Source organism: Clarias gariepinus, chromosome 2 (genome assembly GCF_024256425.1).
Source record: "Clarias gariepinus isolate MV-2021 ecotype Netherlands chromosome 2, CGAR_prim_01v2, whole genome shotgun sequence".
NCBI classification, from domain to species: domain Eukaryota; kingdom Metazoa; phylum Chordata; class Actinopteri; order Siluriformes; family Clariidae; genus Clarias; species Clarias gariepinus.
In genome coordinates, this window is record NC_071101.1 from 26677231 (window position 1) to 26700010 (window position 22780).

Consider the following 22780-nt stretch of genomic DNA (forward strand, 5'->3'; position numbering starts at 1 on the left):
AGTTGAATGGACGTTTTTGGCATTATCTGATTCACAACAGCTGTCATAAATGGTCATCAATTGTCCAATTTTTTTGCTTGGATGGTATATATTAAACAATACTTAGCTACAAGTCAAAGTAACAGCTATACATGCCACCCCAGACAACTGTAGACGTGTAAAAACATCTTTAAATGTACTTTTAGGAAATGTTCTATGTCACATATTCTTACCAATTACGCCCGTCCTATCGCCTATTTTTAGCCGGGGACTCGACATCGCTATCAGACGAATGTTTGCTGGGTGACAGGTCAGCAATATCCTTACAATTTTTTTAATAATGTGTTGAAGGGTTCTAAACTTAGCTCCATTTATTTTAAATCTTAATTTTCTAAATCTTTGCTTGATGCATCCTTCTAAAATGGCACCTGTTTAGGCCAGGCTGTTTGAACAGGGATACATAAAGTCTAAAGACAAAAATAACTTTACACATTCTACAGTTTTTACATTTAAATCAAACAAATAAAACCCAACAGTCACTGAATGATCACATTAGAATGTTTAATTGTTAAAAATGATATGGAAGTGTCTTTCACTTTTCCTGACTTTCTTTTGTTTGTGAAGTAGGGCCCCTGCACTGCCAGAGAGCTCATGCAGATGGAGGGGTGTTGTGTAAAGCTAAATTCTTCCAGGGATCTTAGTTTGAACAGTGCACTTTGCTATGAATGTCAAACCTAGCATATTAAAGCTTTAACGCACAACCAAATGCCAATAGTAAAAAAATCCTTAATCTACTATATATATATATATATATATTTAGATATTTTATGAACAAATATTGCATAGGATAAAAGCCATGCTGTATAGTATGCATATGTAAAAAGCTGAGTCATAGATAGATAAGGTTTAGAATTAGAAAATGACATTATCAATTCAGAATTCATCTGAACACTTTGTGCATCAGAATGAACAACATTCAGCTAACTTTGATTATTTTCAATGGCATGTTACGTACATAAAAATAATTGATGTATAACATATGTAGAAATGAAACATTACAGGACATTGCAAAGCCCTTATCCATTATTGAAACCTATGACTTCAATAAAGTTAACTAAAGATGATAAGCCACAATACCAAAAGGTATTCAGTGAAATGATAAACTTTAAAAAACTGTCATACCATAAACATGGTGGTTGATTTGCCTGAAATATAAATATTATCTACATGGTGCTACTCTGAAATACACAAACAAAACAGATCTTCTCAAACAGCAGGTTAATATATTGCATGCACTACATATCTCTTATTGTTTAGCATGAAAAAGTAAAGGCATTGTGAATAAAAGATAAATATTGAAAGCAACACAATCATGCAATAAAATGTTCATAATATTTACACAGTTATTAATAATATTTCTCATCAGACATCCTCTTGCCATCACATTCATAAGGCATGCCTTGAGTCATGTATATTTAATCTCACCAATTAATTCTTAACATTAATATATACTTTCTTAAACATTGAACTCCTTTGTGTTACGTTCATATGGTCATGATGTGAATGTCTTCATCTGAAAAAAAAAATTAAAACACGTTTTATAACAGCAAGTGTCAATGGTATTATTATTGTTATTACTTTTAAGGTTTGTAAATAGCTTGTGTTACTTACTGTACTAATGGTTGGTTTAATTTGTATTCCTCTGACGTAGGTTTTTGTCTTTGTGATTGTTAGTTGAATTAGTTTTCCTGGAAAACATCACAGCAGCAGGTCAATCAGCCATACAAGACTACTGTATTACAATGTCTTAACAAATTCTTTACTTAAAACAAGTGCCTTGAGAAGAAGTGTAAAGGAACACATAACGTAAAAATTATAATTATAAAGATCTGCGCCAATATTTCACTGGTGTTCGGCATATTAATATTATAAAAACTGTCAAACATTAAAATATAAAAATAGACCCTTAGCTTAGTTTATAAGACATGAAGTTGGTATGTACAGAACAGTTCATTTTGAGCATGATGTAATAATATAATAATAAAGAAAAATGTCATTGCACCTAGTGCTATATATAAAATTTGCTTTTAAAACAAGTTGCGCACACACTATTAATTAAACTAGCTATTGATATATGAATGCAAATGTGTTGTCTGATACTTACATTGGCCCAGCTGATTCATCATCTTGTGCAGGATTAAGAAAACAAAATAATAACCATGTTAGACAATTATTTTTGGGAATGAAAAGTCTTAAAAACAAAGGCTATTACAGATCTAAAAGCATTAGAGCATATAAGGAATGTTCTAATGCACTGGAGTCAATCATGCACACTATCATTCATTATTCTTTTTTAGATAGATAATAGAGTGGGTTACATGTTAGTAAAACCATAACATAATGTTCACATTAAAAGACAAAAACAAATGCTATTTTTCGATCATCTAAACAATGCTTTTAATGGTATGATAATAATGACACATTTGCATTAAGAGTTTACGCGAATGATTTTCTCTAACTCTCTTACAAACACTTAAATCGAATGATGATGGCCTAATGTAAAGCATGTAGCAATGTCATGCTCGTGTCAACATAAATAATACATTTGAAAATGTATGTGAATAAAATAAAGTCCACATGATATCAGTTTAAATGCAAAGCACAAACAATGAAGAGTTTTTTTCAAATACAAGCAAAAACAGTGGATTAAAGCCACAAAACATAATGCAAAATAGTAGAAGATATTTGGTTTGACAGCAAATGTAAACACCATGCAGGTTCTCTCACTTACCACCCAGTGGTTTAGGTTATGCAAATCAGAGAGAGAAAGGTGTGTTATAGTATGATATCTATAAACTTTAAGGACTATCACTTTATGATGCACTAGAAATAATCTATTAAAAAAATAGCCACGAGATGGCGCTATTCAACAGCAATCCTGCACAATTTAACCGTAGTTAGACCCATTTAAATCCAGCCACCAAATAGAGAAAGGGCGCATGCATTTCATTTCTGGTTTTAAACAATCTAACTGTGCTATATAATTTAAAATGATTTAAAAGTGAAAATGGAGCTTTTCTACAATTACCTCAGCAGCATCAGTTATTTAATGTGGACATTTCTCCAGTCATATTAAAACCAGTTGAGTGAACTCATTTGTGTCTGTAAGTGGTGTGTGTGTGTGTGTGTGTGATGGATTTCCTTTAACTAAATTATTAAGTGTGAGACCGTATCAATATCAGTTCCATGAAAGAAACACTGTATGGCTGTAAGGACATTGAAGTCAAATCAGTCACAGGAAAGTCCCCAGGGTTTTGATCATGCAAAGCAGCTTACATGTAAACGTAAATGTATATATTTAATATTAAATGGCAATTTATCATATGCGTACCCAGATATGCAAAATTGAATGCTCATCTAGTCAAACATAATGTGTGAGTACAAAACTGTTTTAAGATTGTAAGCCTGCTTTCACATATTCACTCACCATCAGGAACATCATCAGGCTTCTTACGCTTCTCGTAGATGACAATGATGAGGACCAAGATCAGGATTTCAGCAAGAACGCCCAGGAAGGGCCAGAGGGGAGCCAGGTGACTCCGCACACGAAGCACGGAGGTCATGCGAGATGTGCCAACAATATTAGTGGCGTTGCACTCGTATTCTCCAGGATCGGACTCGATGTCTAGCTTAATAATGGACAGCTCTGTGTAGTTGTCCTTGTTGCTGATGAAAAAGCGGCCAGAGGAGTTGTCAATCTCCTGCAAGGTGATTTAAGTGGATGATTAATAGCAGTGTGATTTAATAGAGAGTCAGTAATTATGGGGTTGCACCTTGTGTGTCAAAATGCAGATGGACTAATCAGAGCAAGACTGTCCTCATTCGTATAACACTTGAATTCATAAGTTTCTCTTATTGCAGTCAATAATCCAAAGCCTGACCTTTTTAGATAAAAAAAAAATTTCTAAAAGATTCAGAGACATACAGTACTTAAAACTGCAATTGTGTTTACCAGTAGCAAATCTTTCAGGCTAAAACTAATCCTTATACAAAACAGTAGTAAGGGCAACAAACAAGCCATAAGCATAGAACATCAGTTATGAATGTAAACAAAATGAAGGCAGCTTTTTGTATTGACAGAATAAAAAGTGTCTTTGAAAAATTTATGTAGTTAGACCCTGGTTAGCCTGATGTCTTTCACAAGAAAAAACACAGCAACAGAAATTACATCCTGCTTCAGGGGGATTTAAAGAAAATGACTGTGCCAGATTTAGGCTGCATTATTTATGTAATGGCATTAATATTATTAAATTTATTTACGTAATGGAAGTCAGTGTGGTTTGATGGCTCTGTTATTCAGTTCCCGACATCATGATCATCATTATTACATCAAAGTCATAGGCTTTTTATTTGTTGCAACTGTGTGATGCGGTGGGTTTTAAGTGGTTATAATTCTAAGCAAATAAAAAATGACTGCCATAATGAGCTTGGGAAGAACAGAGTTTATACTGTATGCTGTAATAACAGTGAAACATACAAAAGAGCCACCATTGTCCAACTTGCGCCAGGACCAGACAGGATGAGGGTAGCCAACAGACTTGCAGTAAAGAACAGCGCGATCTCCCTCATTTTTATTCTCACTGCGCTTGTGTCCTGTGATGTCTGGAGCAGCTAGAGGAGAAAGACAAAAGGACATAAAGGACATAAAGGCGCAGTCACCACAAAATCCTTATTTTGAATATACCTATAACACAATTATTTGCTTATTTTAAAGTATGAAATATTTTAATATTGTCATTTAATTTAGCTTTACAATAACCTATGTGTAACGTAGGGCTGCTCGATTATGGAAAAAATCATAATCTTAATTATTTTGGTCATGATTGAAATCACGATTATTTTACACAATTACTCATTGACTTTGATAATATGTTGCATTTATTGAACAGAACAGTGAATTCTCCTTAAAACAAATTAAGACAGATAAAACAGATAAGGGCAAACAAGATCAACAATGTAGTGCACTTCCACAATCTTTTGAAAACAAGTAATAAATAAAATATAAATATTAAACAAAATTATAAATAAATTATAAATAACAAATTATTATTAATGGTGTCGAGATGGCAAAGCATAGCGCTTCTCCAGAGTATTTATAATTTTCCTGAATCCTTCGTTCATAACCGTGCTAATAGGGCACATGTCTTTGGCTAAAACTGAAGAGCGTGTCTTTGATGGATGACTGTGTTGCCGTGGATGTTGTGGGGTTTGCTCGTGTTCTTTCTGTTTCTTCATTAGTTGGTCATATGTCTGTCTGTGTTTAAATTTTAAATGGTTAGAAAGATTTGTACCAACCGGTGCCGCCACAACCGGTGCCACAACAAATCTTGCACCTAATATGTTTTTGATCCATGTCCGCATCTTTGAAACCAAACTGTTCCCAAACAACAGAATTGCTTCTACCTCTTTTGTTGACCAAAGACTTCTGTGGCTGCTCTTTTTCTGCCATCTTGCGCTGAGTTTTAAATGCGATCAGATACCACATCTTCGCTGACAGTATAGAGTTAGAAAGTTCGGGCTTCTGGAAGGGCGAAAGTGCGGATGCACAGGTCAAAATAAAGTGAATAATTGTTTTACTAGATTACACCATTTTGGTGATCGTTGAGACCCATAATCAAAATTCTATTAATTGCACAGCCCTAGTGTAACGTTTGTTGCAGTACATCCAATATTTGTGCTAAAGAATACTGTAATTACTGGATATACTGTATATACACACTAATTGTCATCAAAGATCATTGTATTTCATATCTTGTATATTATCATATTTTAAACTACAGCAGACTTTCAGCTGACTGAATTTTTTTAAGAAGAGAAACAAGTCTGCTATATTTCTAGTCAAAATTCAATTATATTATTATTTAGCCTGATGAAAATCTGCATAGTGCTACAATGAGGTCAGAATGCCACTCACATGAGGAAAGGAACCATTTTGTTCCCAATCCTTGGACAAACCACCATTTGACACTGCATTACAATTTCCTGTACACTGCCTAGCCAAATAAAAAAACTGCACATTTAGAAATCTTGTTGGATTACCTAAAATTTAATTACGGCTTACATTGTTTTGGCAACCAGATGCATTACGCCATTTATTTACGTCTAGAATTGCATTAGCTTTTTACTGAGAACCCACTTATTCACAAGTACACCTCACTGAATCTTGACTTTGTTGTCCTGTTATGTGCCCATGCTATGGCATTGAAGCACCTCAAACATGGACACGAGGCGGGGTCTTGTGGGGAAAAGTATTTATAAAAAAAGCAAAGGAAATTGTTTAAGGAAGGAGGGCGAAAAGAAAGGGAAGAAAAGTATAGGAAGGTGTGCCCAGCTGGCATGTGGGCAGAGTGGCAAAGTGGGCTCGTGTGGGCAGCAGCTCCTGCGTGTCCCATGTGCACTCTTCTTCCTGCTGACCTGGCCAGACGGCCGCTGCCAGCTCTCCATTGGGTGCGGCTTCAGGTGGGAGTCCCTTCTTGACGTCCAATGGCTGGGCGGCTTTTCCAGCAGGGAACGGCAGATGTGTAGCGGGCTTTTTCCTTTTGAGCGACAGAATCATGAAGGCTGGCTCTGTGCGGGATTTTGAGTGTCGTTGGTGCATTACATCGCCCCGTTCGCATGACACTTTTCTGGGTTTGTAGCGTCCGCCCCACAACTCTGCTCCTCGGATCCTCAGCGCGATATCAAGCAGACAGGACCAGACTGGACCGGACCGGACCAGAACAAACCACAAGCTACACTTCCTGCCCTGCTTTTATAACGTGGGTTGAAGCCCATGATCCATTAGCGCTAAGGATGCCGCAACGGTGCTCATGCTTCTAACAGCCCCACCCCTTCACTCACCTAGCCTAGGAGACTTAAGGCAGGAGGCTGGTAGCTGCTAGTACTATCCTTTCAGGTTTTAATAATAGATTAGACATTAATCTACACAGTAGATAATACAAAACAGTAAATACACTACAAAATGTAGCCTAATATGTCAAAAGCCTAATATAAATGGCATCTTATGGCACACTTCACTGTTTCTATACTGTCTGAAGCAATCACGGTAGAAACATTAAAGGGGTCATCCAGTCCCATTTTTCATAAGTTAATATGATTCTTTAGGGTCCTAATAAAAAGTTTGTAATATACTTTAATTAAAAATTCTCAATGGTTGTGTAAAAAAACCCACTACTTTTACCTGGTAAAAAGTAGCTCTGTTCTCAGCAACCTATTTTAGTACATGCTCCTTTAAATAATAACGACCTCTGCTGAGCCCGCCCCCCAGTCCTGTGGGCCGTGTCTTCACAACACACGTGGGGTATAGCCACGGGAGTGTAGTCCAGTGCGGGCAATGCTTTGTGGGTAATACAGTCCAAAGTGCGAAAACGCGAAAATGTGAGATAAACTGGATTATAGAGCCTGAGCCTGTTTTCTTAGGAAGTTTTTGGTTTGATTTAAGTACGGAACCCACCCGAAAGTTTGTAATATCGCCTGACAACGCAGAAATTAAAAGAATCAACTCGTTTGTCTTTCTCATCACTGCATGGGCATGAATTAACGGGCTGTTTTGCTGCCGCGAGCAACGACAAAAAAAAGCGGAGAAGCTAACACAGGGTAAGTAGCGTACTAAAAGAGATACGAACGCGATGTGTTTACTGATGTGTTTACATGACTTCTTAATCATTGACAGACACCGTTATAAAGGTAAGCATAATATAGTTTTCCGACTACGTACACAGTTTGCAACTAGACAATCACCTTAATGCATTGTTTATTATAAACGTGCAATTAGGGATTATATAGAGACGCATATACATAGAGAAGACGACATAGCCATGGTCTATGAAAGTGTAAGTTAACTTACATTCTGCATTCATCGTGATTATTAGAAAAGGCGATCCGCAAAGATTCATAGAAAAAGAAATTACACTCACTGAGCCTGGTGAACACCAAGCGTTAGTACAGATCCCTTTTTTAGGAGCAGCTTCCAAGCAAAACCTGCTTTATATTGACCCTCGTTTATAAAGCAGTCTAGTGAAAAATTATTAGCGCAAACATGAACGCATTTAGGTAGATCGGCGGGGACGCTAGCTTCAAAAACAAAATTCAGCCACTGCGTCCTCAGCGGCTCAGATCTCAGTAGTGAATGACGACTGCTGTGTTCGCTATTACACCCAACAACTGTACATCACACTCGCTTAGGCGACATTTTGCTCCAGCGTCGAAACAATGGCTGACAGCTCTTCTCACTCGGGTCTATGCTAAAACACCAGTGTCAATCAACTATAGTAGGAGCGGCATCTGTCGGTGTGGCATCACACCCACAGGCATTTGAGATTGGCCTGATTTCAGAAGGGGCATCTTATTTTAATAAATAAAAAGAAATCACTGGGCGGCTCTTTATCATTGTAGAGTGATTGTGTACGCACTCTCCTAACACGCATTTCAGTCCAAACTGCATGTGCATAAGTGCATGTAGGACCGTATGACCCCTTTAAGGAGACTGCAGAAGAGCTAATAATCCTGCACAGTCATCATGGCCTCTATTTTACCACCTTGTTTCATGACTTTGTCCTTCAGTCTCTTTATGCTGACTGAGTTACATGATTTTCAGCTTTTGTTGCTTGTCTGCCATAACATGAGTCAAAAACATGTAATTAGGATGATTTCTAGTGCTAATTATATAAAAGCGCCATATGGCAAACCCATTGTTAAAAAGGACATCAGAAGTGTTGCCCATTTAAATATGCTGACTCAGCGTGACCCATTTGAAATTAGACCTCTTTAAAACACATAAAGGTGCACTATACGTATTAACTAGTGAAATAACTTTTGGAATCCTTGTTTAATCCATACAGAGAAAAACAGTATAGGTCGGCATATATCTTTAAAAGGATATAAAATCTATTAAATGTTTGACAAAACATAAAAAAGTCCTACCTTTCACTTCAATGGTGGCATTGGCAGCAGGATCCAAAGGAAATTCGTATACACACATATACTCCCCTGCATCATCTGCCCTTGGTCGAGTGATTCTGTATATTTAAAATAAATTCATTAAATTCATCAATGATATAGGGTGCTATCACTTGTCCTCAACTGCAAACTCTGTGAGCTGGAGTTTTTAGTGACTGCATTCAGTGACAGCATTAATGTAAGTCAAATATTTATATCTGTCAAATAAAAGGTGATCTAAATTGGAAAAACCCGAAAAATGTAACATAAATTAGATAAACTCTATTTTAAACCTTTAGTTGAGCCATTGAGTATTGTGGATATAAACACTGTCATCCTGGAAAAAAAAACACTCTCATCAAAAGAGAAATATTTCACTTTAGGATAAAGAAAATCATTTGGAATTATGACAAATTATATAAACTAGATGAATTTTATTTTTTAACTTGTGAATGGAGTGAAGTTTCCTACAGTCTACCTGAGCTTTCAATAATGAACTGGACTCCATCTTAACTTAAAGACATTATCTGTTATATTGAACTTTCAGCCACCCAACACACAGTATGACAGCAGATCAATCCCTGCTGTCTGCTATCACCCAAATGAGGATGGATTACCTGTTCATTTAAGAATCGAGAATTATATTTTCTCATAAATTCTTCATTTATTTATTTTGCCCAAATGAATTTGCTAATAGTTTCCAGTCAAATCAAGATTATTGGGGTTGGCCAATATGAAACTTCAATGAAAATGTCAATATGTCCAAAAGAAATCATGGACATTTAAATAAAAAAAAAACTTAAAAATGTTCTTAAAAAGGTTATAGGACTTTGGGTTCAAAGGCTTAGCTTTTTAGTACAAATAGAATTCAGCAAAAAATATAAATTTAACAGGCAGGATGAAGGATCACATGCTTCCTTTGAAATGAGAGATTTTTGAACTGCTGCACATGCATTGTTAGGACTGACACGCATGATTGGCTAGTGTCGCTACAACTGAAATATAAGTACACCCCTCTTCCCTGAGATCTCATGTCATGGCCCTCAAACTCTAGATGATTGAAAGAATATCTTTCTGTTTTGCCACTTGGGATTGTGTGTGCAATTGCCATGGAATAATATCCTGATCACGGTAACGGGTCATCATTGCATCTCTACAAAAAATACACCATTCATTAAATATGCTGTCATAATTTAAGTGATATATGTCATAGTGGGCAATGCCTACGTGTACTCAATAGCCCTCTGCTCTGCCCGTGTCCCTTGGATCTCCTCTCCATTCTTCATCCAGTAGCTTTGTTGGGGGCTCAAGGAGGAAGTCAGGTTACATTGCAGTGTAACTGATGGTCCCTGTTCTGCTGGTAGGGTGAGGTGGTCTGACGCATTGATTGATGGGTCTAAAAAATGAAAAGACAATAGAAAGTGCTCCATTGTATTAAAATTGTATTAAGATAACCATATTAATTAATCTTAGAGATACTAAAATGACATTTAAAGGGATTTATGCTAACTACAGTATAAATCTGTAGTAGATAGATAGCTAGATAGATAAATAGCTAGATAGATACAGTAGATAGATAGATAGATAGATAGATAGATAGATAGATAGATAGATAGATAGATAGATAGATGTTATTTATAAGAAGGCATGTACATTTTTGTTTACTTTGACATTTTTGGTCCATTCAGGTTTTTCCATTCCAACCTTGGCAAACCATTTATGGACCACATTTTGTGCTCAAAAGCACTGTCAAGCTTTAACAGCTTTGGGCTTCCAAAATGTCCTATACAATTTTGTGCTTCAGTTTGTGGCAACTTTGTGCAACAGTTTGGGAATAGCCTCTCCTCTTATGGGTATAATCAGGTGCAAAGGTGGATAGTAATGAGTTACATTTACTCCGCTACATTTACTTGAGTAACTTGTATATGTAAATGGAAATTGTACTTCCATGAGAAGTTCAACTGCACCATACTTTTTACTTTTACTTGAGTAGATCTGTAAAGAAGAAACATTACTCTTACTCCGCTACAATCCGCTACTGTCTCCAATGCTACAACAGAAGAGGTTGAACACCTCTTGCCTCATATACAGTACAAAGCATGTTTCGCTTAACTTCTAACCTGAGGAAACGTTGAGGTAGTTTAGCCGTTTCATTGAATGTTGTTCTTTCCACTGCTGATCAGATGCTGATCAGATGTACACAACATATTGTACCTGAATGTAGCTCTTCCCGATTGAACCCAGAGATTGTCAGAAATTCTGCCTTCTTAAAACGTTATTGTTTTTGTTTGAACTTGCCTCTGATATTATCTAAAAAACTTAAGTGCTTGCAGTTCCCAAAATGTAAATTATAATTGAAACCACAGCAAACCTCACCAGATTTACGCCTTAACTGATGATTAATGAATAATTACAGTAAATCCTCACAAGCACCATACTATTAAAACTGTTCTTTAATATTAATTTACAGTATGTGGAATTTATTTGTTATAAACAATTTCTTTTTTTTTTATCTTGATGTAAGACCAGAGCAAATTATGTGATGATTGTAACAATTATTGCCACCAAATGACAAGAAATAAGCTGGTAAATTATGTTGGTTTACTATGTGCAGTGAAAACATTTTTAGTAAGCTGTAATGATAAACTCATTGTCACATTCTGAACACTAATAATAAAAAAAGCTAATGTCTTGTAGCTATTATCAAATACATAAAATATCAGGAGAACAAAAAAAATTGAAGAATAAATGTTACAAATGAATGCATCAACTATTATATAATAACGCATCAACTATTTAATACAACCACACAACAAAACTGCTAGAATGCTGAGATAATGTGTAGGATGTTCTGTTCTAGACTTTTCTCGAAATTACTTTAAACTATAGTACACATTTCACATACTCCTGCGTGTTGAATGTGTTAGAGCTTTCACCTAATTCGTAAGTATATACTTTTATCAGCCACAAAGATGAAGTAGATGTGTATCTAGATATAGTGTCTGTTAATCATTAAATCTTAATGGAGCCCATATTATTATGACTCAGCTAAAACAAATGCCAAACCAAAGTTCATCTAAATTTTGCTGCCATTACAACCTTCATTCTACTGGGAAGACTTAAGACTAGGTTTTGAATAGAAGTGTCTACAGATGCCCATTTAGCCAGAACAGCATTTATAAGTTAAGGCAGTGGTGCTAGGTGACAAGACCTGCCACAAATTCAATGTTCCAGTTCATCTCAAAGGTATCCAGTGGAGTTGGGCTCAGGACTACGTGCAGGCCGCACATATTGTTCATGAAAGAGCAACATATGGGTGTAATGGTTGGGTGTCCTTATACTTTTTGCCATAGGGTGTACAACTGAATGCAATGTACAACAAATGTACAACAAATGATGGCCCAGCCAGCAGCCAGCAGCTCCACAAGACACAAAAAAACATTTGGTATGCTTCAAAGCAAGCAGGAGGAAGCACAAGACAAGACAGCAGTGAGCAGCGACAGTGCTACTGAGCTAGCCAACAAACAAAAAATGCATTTACATAGTTTAACATGATGGATTGGTAAATGAGACAGCGGGCATGTTGGCCTAGCCTCACGGTTAGTGATGGAAAAGTAAATTTGCCTCTCTAAGAAACCAAACGTTTTATTGTTAATGCTCTCTATAACATACAGTAACAACAACTCAGAATCAGATAAAGAAACAGGTGAGAAACTAATTGAATGCTGCTCGAGACAAGAATGTAGCCCTCTCTCCTTAAGAACCACAGTGGAAGCTAGACAGGAGATCTGTCCTGAGCAGACAGGCCCACATTTCTAATTAGGTAAGTGCATCTGGCTTGGTGTCCTAAATATTTTAGTGAGATGCATTGTTTATATTGTATGGGTTAAGATAAAAATAGCTGACCACTAAGAAGCCTGAAAAAAGGTTGAAAACCTCTTGTATAAACTATGTGACATTTTTATTGTACCCTTATAAAAGACTGTGCCCATATTTTTTTTTAGTTTATCGTATGCACATTTTATGGTATACAGCTCGCAGGTTTACTGACCACCCAGTCAATTTTTGTCTTAATGTGGAAAAAACACTTTTAGTTAATCACTCTCACTGACAAGTCTTTGCCTGTTTTCCTTTAACTGATATCTACAGTGGACTGTTTCTGACATTTTGACCCTGGCCTTAATACTTCTTTGAAATGTAAACTGTTTGCAAACTTGTTTTTTACTGTCTGCTAGTAACTATAACCTATTCTGCAAAATGATTATGTAGCAATCCCAATTACAATTAATCATTCAAAAAGAATATATATATATATATATATATATATATATATATGGCAATAAACACTTATTTTCAGGGATTTTAATGAGACCATTGTGTTGATTAACATTTTTTTGCACCCACACTGGCCCTTTATGAATATATCAATTAGCCATAACAATAATATTAAATGCCTAATATTGTGTTGGTCCCTCTTGTGACACCCAAACCAATTCTGAACCATCAAGACATGGACTCCACAAGACCTGTAAAGGTGTACTGTAATATCTGGCAGCAGATCCTGCAAGTCTTGTAAGTTGCAAGGTGGGGCTTTCATGGAGCAGACAAGTTAGTCCAGTACACCCCATAGAAGCTCGATCAGTTTTAGATCTTAGGAACTTGGAGGCCAAGTTAACACCTTGAACTCTTTGTCATGTTCCGCAATGACGAACCATTGAGGATGAAACCAGTCCTAAATGATTTTTGCAGTGTACTGTAGCAGGGTGCAATATCCTGTTGAAAGAGTGTCTTGCCATCAGGCTGCAAAAATTTTGGGTAGGCGTTACATATAAAAGTAACATCCACATGAATGTCGGGACCAAGGTTTTTTTTTTTACCAGAATACTGAGTAGAGCGCATCACGTCGTCTTTCCTGAAATGCATTTTCCCATAGTGCATCATGAAGCTATCCATTGCGCAGATAAATGAGACACATGCACCCAGCCATCCACCTGATATGAAAGAAAACATGATCCATCACACAAGGCCACATTCTTCTACTGCTCAGTGGTCCAGTTTTGACATCCATCTGCCCACTGTAGGATTCTAGCATTAAACAAGTTTTGGTGGTATTCTCTGGGCATTATGAAAAGACTGTATCTTTAGTACAGTAGTATTGCTGCAAGCTGTACATCTGATAGACATCTACAACAAAGTCCAACATATACTATCCAGTATCCAGTTAAATTAAGCATTCAGGACAGAGCAGCACTCTACAGTCACTGCACCCATAAATCCGTGAATCCTCTGTAGTAAATTGCATGATGACAAGCTGTGTTATCATCAGACAATCCCTGAGGTGATGCAATAGTTTTCTAGCCACTGGCTTTAGGATCATGAAGGCTGTGATCTCAATTTGCACTGTGAAATAACGAGATGTTCAGAAGATGATACAGTCACTATACTAACCTCGTGGTTAGCACCAAGTCTTTCACATTTTTTTCAAGGCTGTGGGTTAAACAGGTTGACTGGTCTAGGACATTCCATTAAAGAAACATATCAGATAAAACTACAGGTCAGGCTAACAAATATAGATGTTTTTAAACTATTTTGTTAGTCTTATATTTAATGTTGCTCGACATATATTCAGTGTTCTATCACATAGCTGGAAAATGAACCCCCCCTACCTTTAAAAAAAAGAAAAGCTAAACCCACAACGTCACAGTAAAGTCAATGGTTTTACCAATCTTCTGTGACATAGAATCTTTGACAATGTCTATTAAAATAGGAATAAAAGTTCATGGATGAAACACGATGACCTTGAATAATGCTTCTTCATCTAGAATGCTTTGATGTTCCATGTTTCATTGAGATATTTACCTACTCTAGTGTGGGTGTGCTCTGAAAGATGACCTCTGTTTCCATAGTAGCATCCTCCACCAACAGAACAGGTAGAACCCATGTCATCAGGGAAGGGAGGGATAGGAGCCACGCACCCCCTCCACACACACACACACACACACACACCTAACCACTCAATATTCCATAACCAAATAGACGCTACTCTCAAGGCAGCAAACATTAATGTGCAGAATTTACCTTGTTGCACATTTAGCTGGGAAGTAAATCAGGTAGTCGGTATTAGTGAGTATGAGATCCAGAAGGTTAACCTTAAGCACACTCTAAGAATATGTTGTTAAAGATACTTGAAGACCCTCATAGGAATAATACAGGCCATTTCCCTACAGCTCTGAAGATATCATATTCTTTAATAATGTAAGTCATATTCTCTAATAATGTACTTTTGGTCAAATTAACTAAATGAGCAGAGAGTTGAGGCTTGTTGCATTTGGAGAAATGAAAATGTTCCAATAGGGAAAAAAATCTGGGAAAGTACTTGATCTATTTATGAAATATCCAACATTTAGGAGCTTTGCCTTCTTCCAAGGTAACATTCAACAAATTCCCATACTTTTTTTTTTTATTAGAAAGGTTTCTGCATCCACCACCTCCCTGTCTCCCTTACAAGTCAGCATTTCTTATCAAAAATGTTTTAGTTCATGAAATTGATTTCATGGTGTTAACTTTACTTACAAAATATGAAATCTTGATTTACTAGGGAAAAAATGTGGAGAATTGGAGACAATTCCTATTTACATGCGCACTGAAATTCTGCCAGAATTAATGATCAATTATCTAGCAGGTAAAATAAAAATCGCCAGCCTATAACTTCTTAAATACATAGAAATGCTTTTGAATCAGCCTTAAAAACATAGACTGTAAACAAAGTGTATTCCATTTTTTAGAAACTGGATCTATAATGAATAGGTGGCATGGTACATACATTCATGGCCACTCCATTAGGTCCACCTGTTTCACTGCTTGTCAACATAAATAACCAACCAGCCAATAACATGGTAGCAATTCACTGCATTTAGGCATTATCAAGATGTTTAGCTGAAGTTCATACCGTTTTAAAAGATTCTCTGGGTGAATCCCAGAGAATTCAAGGTGACACCATGGCAACAGTAAATCAAACATCCTGTTGAAGAGCCTCTCTGAATGCACAAGTACCAATTGAGTATAGTAAATATGCCACAGCCTACCTGAGTATTGTTGCTGATGATAGCAACTTGTGTGATGCTATCATGTCAATATGGAACAAAATCTCTAAGGAATCTATGCTATGAAGAATTAGGGCAATTCTGCAAGAACCCAGTATAAGCAATGTGTACATAATAAACTGGCTGGTGAGTGTAAATTTAGGAAATTACCACAACATCACATTTTTCATTGCATTTTGTGCATTTAACATACAGTGGAACCCTGGATTACGAGCATAATTCGCTCCGGAAGCGGACTCGTATTCCAAAACACTCATAAACCAAATCAATTTTTCCCATAAGAAATAATGAAAACTTAAATTATTCATTCCACAGCCCAAAAAAATTAATACATAAAAATAATTAACACAAAATATAAAGTAAAAATAAAACACATTAACCTGCACTTGACCTTAAAAAAAAAAATACAAATAAATCCCGACAGATAAGTGTTTCCGTCTGTGCACGCAGGCGCTGTGTATGTGTGTGTGAATCTAAAGTAAGCTCTCTCACAGTCTACACAGTTGCCCTTCCTCCACTCTTTTCACACACGCGCGCACACAACAGAAACACTGTTTTATCGGAGAAATAAACAAGAAATCTCTCTAATGACACTCGATTGAGCGACACACTGACGGAATCACCTGTAAAGTGAAATAAACCTGCTGTAAAGTAAAAATAAAACAAATTAACCTGCACTTTACCTTTAAAAAGAATCGCGACAGAGCAGTGTTTCTGTGTAGAGCAGAGAGAAAGAGTGTGTGTGTCTGTAAAGGAGAAAGTAGGAGGGGTCTGTGTGTGTGTGTGTGTGGCACGGTGTTCAATGACGTGCACACACACAGACACAAGGAGCAGGCTGAGCCTTGAGCAGAGAGAGAAAATGGATTTTTAACCTCTCTAATAATATTTGCTTTTGCTTTACAGGCGCGCTGTACACACACGCATACAGACACAAAATAAAATATGTTTTGTGCACACACACGTGGTCAGTGTTATAGTAAACTTAATTAGGCTTAGTTGTGATCATGTGATGCTCGGCGTCAAAACAAAAAGAGTATGCGTGATACATGATACTCTGTATTCGTAAACAAAGACTTCATTTTTCATAAGTCTTTCCTTGTCTTGCAGAACACTCGCAAAACGCGTTACTCGCAATCCAAGGTTTCACTGTATTTTGACTGCTGAATAGAAGTACAAGATCAACATCACGCATACTGAACAATTAGTGGAAGGGCTACGGTCCTAATTGATTTTTAAAAATGCTGACTGTCATTTTCGCTTCGTATTTATATGAAGATAATTATGAAGTTACACATTCCTACTTAAGACTACTACAAGTATATGTACACACTGGGTTTTTTTTTTTCTTCCCAAACATGGGTTAGAGCCTGTCACATCATTTTGCAATTTCTTAGCATGTGTTTTTTTTTTTTTTTTTATCCAGGACTTACCTATTACACACGTATTTATTTTCCTCTGGCACAGAAATATAAATTTAGTGAGATAATTTATTGCTATTATTATTGTTATCATTATTATTATTTTTAATTAAATATATTTTTTGAAGATCAGAACTAGCAGAATAGTCAAATTATTTAACACATAAAAAAATGTAAAAATAATGCATGTGTTGTCTCTATTTACCCTGCTTGGATCCTTTTAAACACAGAATTGTATTATATGTATTAGTGAACAAACTTAAATAAAATGGCCTGTAATAAATTACATGCAAACATTATTCAAATCATGTAATCTATTCAACAATGAGGAAAATAGTGGTGTTTAGTTCTGTTTGTGTGTGATACAGATCTGAAGAGTGGCGAGGTCATGTGGGTAAGATTTGCATGTGCTATACTGTATATAGCAGGTCAGATCAGGTACACATGACTGGAGTCAGCTTCAGAAACAGGAGTCTGAATCACAGATGCCTTTATGGTAGGCTCCCAGTTCCATACCTTTCCTCCTTTTATCTCAACTTTTATTTATTATTTATTCATATCTAGGTCAGTCTCATTTGACCTCCAAAAATTAAACTCTCCTTTTTTCAAAGAGAATTTGGTTTGTTCCTCTTTAACTAGAGTATTGACCACCAGTGCTGACGGCTCAACCCCTCCACTCTCCTGCCAACAGCCATGCCCCAACTGTCCACAGCACGCTCAAATCCATTAAAACAATACATTTACCAATTTTTATCTCTATTACACTTCTCTCTTTCTTCCCCCATGATCTCAAGATTACATGTCATATAATGTAGTATAATATAGAGTGATAGTGTTAGTTGTAGTAGTGATAGTAAGGGATAGTAATGGATTTGATTACTGATTGCTGATTCCTTTGTTTTTTAGGTTTAAAAAGAGAAGTCTGACCATCTGTGCTCTGTGTCCGAAAAAAAAAAATGGAACTGAAAGTTATTTCTATAACTTTTTTTTAAGCGTCTCTGCTAGTTTGGCAAAATACTTTCCGCTTTTTTCCATTACACTCTGTCTGCAAATTCCTTATTTCTTGCTCTACGTGTGTAGGCGTCACCCTTTGGTTATGCTCTTGTAGAGTTTTCTACAGTTTTCTACTTGATTAAGGTTAGAAAAGAATAATAATAATAAAATTATAATAATATAAAATAAATAATAATATAAATAATAATAATATAAAATAAGATAAAATTAGTAAGTATTATTAGTACATTGTAAGTTTAGATATTATATTAGGTTATAATATTTGTTGTTAATATTATGTTTTAAATCTATCTCTTCCGCCTCTGTATTTTCTACTTCCCCAATTTAAGTGTCTGGCCCACAGTAGGGCTGCTCGATTATGGAAAAAATCATAATCACGATTATTTTACATGATTACTTATTGACTTTGTAAATATGTTGCATTTATTAAACAGAGCAGTGAATTCTCCTTAAAACAGATTAAGACAGATAAAACAGATAAGGGCAAACAAGATCAACAATGTAGTGCACTTCCACAATCTTTTGAAAACAAGCAATAAATAAAATATAAATATTAAATAAAATAATTAATAAATTATAAATAAAAAATTATTATAAATAGTGTAGAGATGACAAAGCATAACGCTTGTCCAGAGTATTTATAATTTTCCTAAATCCTTCGTTCTCAACCGTGCTAATAGGGCACATGTCTTTGGCTAAAAAGTATGCAACGGCATCTTTTATTTTTTTGTGCCTTTCTGAGTTGAATGGATACGGAGTTGCACTGAAGAGCGTGTCTTTAATTGATGACTGTATGGCTGTCGTTCTTTCTGTTTCTTTATTAGTTGGTCATATGTCGGTCTGTGTTTAAATTTTAAATGGTTAGAAAGATTTGTGGTGTTACCAACCGGGGCCGACACAACCGCGTAGCAAATCTTGCACCTAATGTTTTTGATCCACGTCCGCTTCTTTGAATCCAAACTGTTCCCAAACAACAGAATTGCTTCTACCTCTTTTGTTGACCAAAGACTTCTGTGGCTGCTCATTTTCTACCATCTTCACTCGCGCTGATCTCTAAATGCGATCAGATACCACATACGCAACTTCTTCGCTGACAGTATGGAGTGAGAGAGTTTGGGCTTCTGGAAGGGCGAAAGTGCGGGTGCGCGTCAGAACGCAGGTCAAAAAAAACTTTAAAAAAATAAGTAAATAATCGTTTTTTTCCTTGATTACACCATTTTTGTGATCGTTGAGACCCGAAATCGAAATTGAAATCGAAATTCGATTAATTGCAAAGCCCTTGCCTACAGGGCCTGTTTCTTTCTTGTACGGTTCTTTCACAAAGGCCTTCTGAGTATTGGGCATAGCACTATATATGGCATAGCACTATATTTCAATATAGTTGAAAATTAATCAAATTGACTAAAGAAAGCCTTGATTGTGGGCTAAATAGGTTATTGCATTTGTGTTTAAATGTGTTGTAAGAAAAGAATGTGCCAACAACCTAATAAAATTTTGCAACCTGATCTCATGGAAAATGTGTGATGACATTTGGGTTGTATAAATGAGGTCACCAGAAAAGCTGCAAACATCTTAATCATTTTGCAGTTGGTCAAGTAAATAATTATTCTTCCAGATATATAATATATGCTTTTTCCATAATAATTATCACAAATGATCAAATTTCTCCGTCTTCCCTCGTCAGTTTCCCAGTGTATGTACCGCTATATGATGCAGTCACACTGTGCGGCCATGTTCTAGACTGATGCTGCAAGCTGCATTTCCACTGATCTGAAACCAGCCTAGTGCTTTCTTTCTGACGATTACTAGAAGAGGTGGCGCTGGTCCTCTGTCTGTGACTAAAAAGGCCACTTGAGCACATTCCTCAGGTTTAACACCAGATGCCTCTTCGGCCACACACACACACACACACACACACAGACACACATTAGTCTACTAATTACAGCGTTAGTTCGTTAATTTACGACTAGTTTAATAAAACGGAGGTGCTGATGATCCTCGTTTATGGTCCACTCCGGAGGCTGTAAGAGGACCACCTCGAGGATGCTCCAACTGCTGCAGCGCCTCTATAAATAGCACCATGCAGCAGATCGAGCTGCTATTTTCAGTGCTGCAGGGCGCCTGTGCGCAAGGACTTGTCCCATCTTAACATCATTTTCAACATTAAAGTATGTTATATTTGATTAACACTGTTGGAGGACAGTATATTCTAATGCCCAGGTGATGTATGGAAATAGTACATATCTCAACACAGGTATCTATGCGTCTAATATGGATCCATGAGACGTAATGTTTGTTCATTTCAACCCGAAAGACACCTTTACTATATTTACAGATACCTTTTAAAATAAAATATTTGTTCGGTTGCTTATAGTTATTTGCCTTTTTATAATAAATTAAGGTACTATCATAAAAGCATCTTGTATCTTGACGAAAAAGGGTCGCCGGGTTTAGCGTACAACTCCTCCTCCTCATCATCATCCTCATCATTATCAGCAGCAGTATGAGAATGTCATGTGCAAAAAAAACCCCCAAAAAACAAAACAAAACAAAAGAAAAGAAAAAACAACCTGGCAGCCACAAGAAATTCACACAGATCATAAATAAGCGTTACCGATCATAGCAGACACCGCATGCAGCACCGCCACTCCGAGCAGCAGCATCACTCCATTCCCCGGACCAGACATCCTCTGTCTCGGCTGGCAGGCAGGCTACCTGTCCCTATGTGTGTGAAACCTTGCGTCGTGTTTAGCGGGGAGCTGATGATAAAGAAAGGCTCGTTGGAGCGAGTGCGCGAAGTCTCGGCGGAGCCTGAACGAGGTCACTGAGAAGGCTGGTCGCTTAGCAATAGCTCGCGGTAAGCAGAGAGCACCTGCTCCATCCACCCGCTGTGAAACACGAGAGCGCAGCAGCGCACCAACAGCCTGCTCTCGCACAATCCCGCGATACTTTCTCTCGTGAACGGATTACGGTTGATTTATTTATTTATTTATTTATTTATTTATTAAATAAGGTGCCAAAATAATCACTTGTATGCATTTACACAAATATAAATATTTCATAAACAGTTTAGGGAAAAAAGATACGAAACGATAAATCATATTAAAATAGGAAGGAACTATCTATTCTATCTATTTAAAAGATCTATGTTATTACTATCAGGCTGACGAAAATGAAAATAATGTATTACTTTATGCCTATTGTATTTTGAATTGCTTTTTATTACACATTTCTTCAGGTCTCTATATGAATACTTTTCTTTTTTAGTACAGCCTATTATAAGTCAACACACAAAAGTATAAATACTAAATACATTATTAAGCATAATCAAACATGGAGCTGTTCCTGATATTTATGCGACCATTAGGCCAATGGACTGTAAATTAAAGGCAAGGATAACTCAAGGTCTTGTTTTTAAACACTTACTATACTGCCACCTGCCGAACGCTTGCGGTAGTTACATGTCTTGAGATATTGCACGTAGAGACTCTGGAAACGTTTTGTGCAGTGTCACTGTTTCAATTTAATAACTGGTTAATTTTTTTAAATGTAATAAAAAGTTTGATTTAATAATGTATTTTGAGGTGTATTATCTCGCTGCAGTTATCCAGCCTTGTTATTTGGAATCAATATTCATCACTGCAAATTCTCCCAATAAGATGAAAATCTGTAAAAACAAAAGTTGAAGTGTTTATCATCTAGTTTATCACGTACATAGATTTAGATGAATTTACACAAAACTGCTATTTTATGAAAATGGAAAATGTGGTGTCGGTTGGATTTAAAAGAACGTATTAACTTAGCATAAGTACTTAATACTTTTGTTCAGTATACAGTTACGAATGGTAACTCATTTGCTGCTTTTAGTTGGGTTTATTATTAGTTGGGATATTGTACTCGAACTACTGTAAAATGGTGGATTTTGGATTTATGGATTTTATAAGTTTTATTAAATGAGGGAATGTTATTATGCCTTAGGCCGTAGATGCATCCGAAAGTTCCACCCACTGTTTTCTTTCAAATAATGCATTGGTGTTTTTCATTGTAACAGTTATTGCATGATATAATTACTGTAGTTATGTATACAATAGCACAATCAATTATCTATATTTGCAAAGTAATACAGTGTTCAAGTGGGTATTGTTATCCTCTGTTTGACCCGCAGCGCAAATTACATTCTTTTTGCAGTTGAATTATTTAAAACACAGACATTGTAAGTCATTACTAGTTACTAGTTTATTTTAAGTGATTAATATTTAGAAGCAGGTT

The 22780-nt window shown here is 36.3% G+C and overlaps 1 protein-coding gene across 1 annotated transcript; it reads right to left on the minus strand.

Moving 5' to 3' along the window:
- Positions 1–523: 523 nt before the first annotated feature.
- Positions 524–21430, minus strand: nptna (neuroplastin a). The gene is made up of 8 exons (XM_053512822.1): positions 21126–21430; positions 10204–10372; positions 8962–9056; positions 4517–4650; positions 3467–3740; positions 2144–2165; positions 1651–1727; positions 524–1552 (listed from the first exon to the last, which is right to left on the minus strand). The coding sequence occupies exons 1-7, from the start codon at positions 21196–21198 to the stop codon at positions 1667–1669; spliced, it is 828 nt and encodes a 275-aa protein (XP_053368797.1). The 5' UTR covers positions 21199–21430; the 3' UTR covers positions 524–1552; positions 1651–1666.
- Between the last annotated feature and the right edge of the window lie 1350 nt (positions 21431–22780).

Excerpts from the sequence above, each read along its gene's own strand:
- nptna (XM_053512822.1), bottom strand. The coding sequence starts at position 21,198 with ATGTCTGGTCCGGGGAATGGAGTGATGCTGCTGCTCGGAGTGGCGGTG. Across the intron at positions 9,057-10,203 it reads CAGAGGGCTATTGAGTACAC|AATCACTCGACCAAGGGCAG; the intron begins GTAGGCATTGCC and ends TTAAATATACAG. Across the intron at positions 4,651-8,961 it reads TGCCACCATTGAAGTGAAAG|CTGCTCCAGACATCACAGGA; the intron begins GTAGGACTTTTT and ends TTTCTCCTCTAG.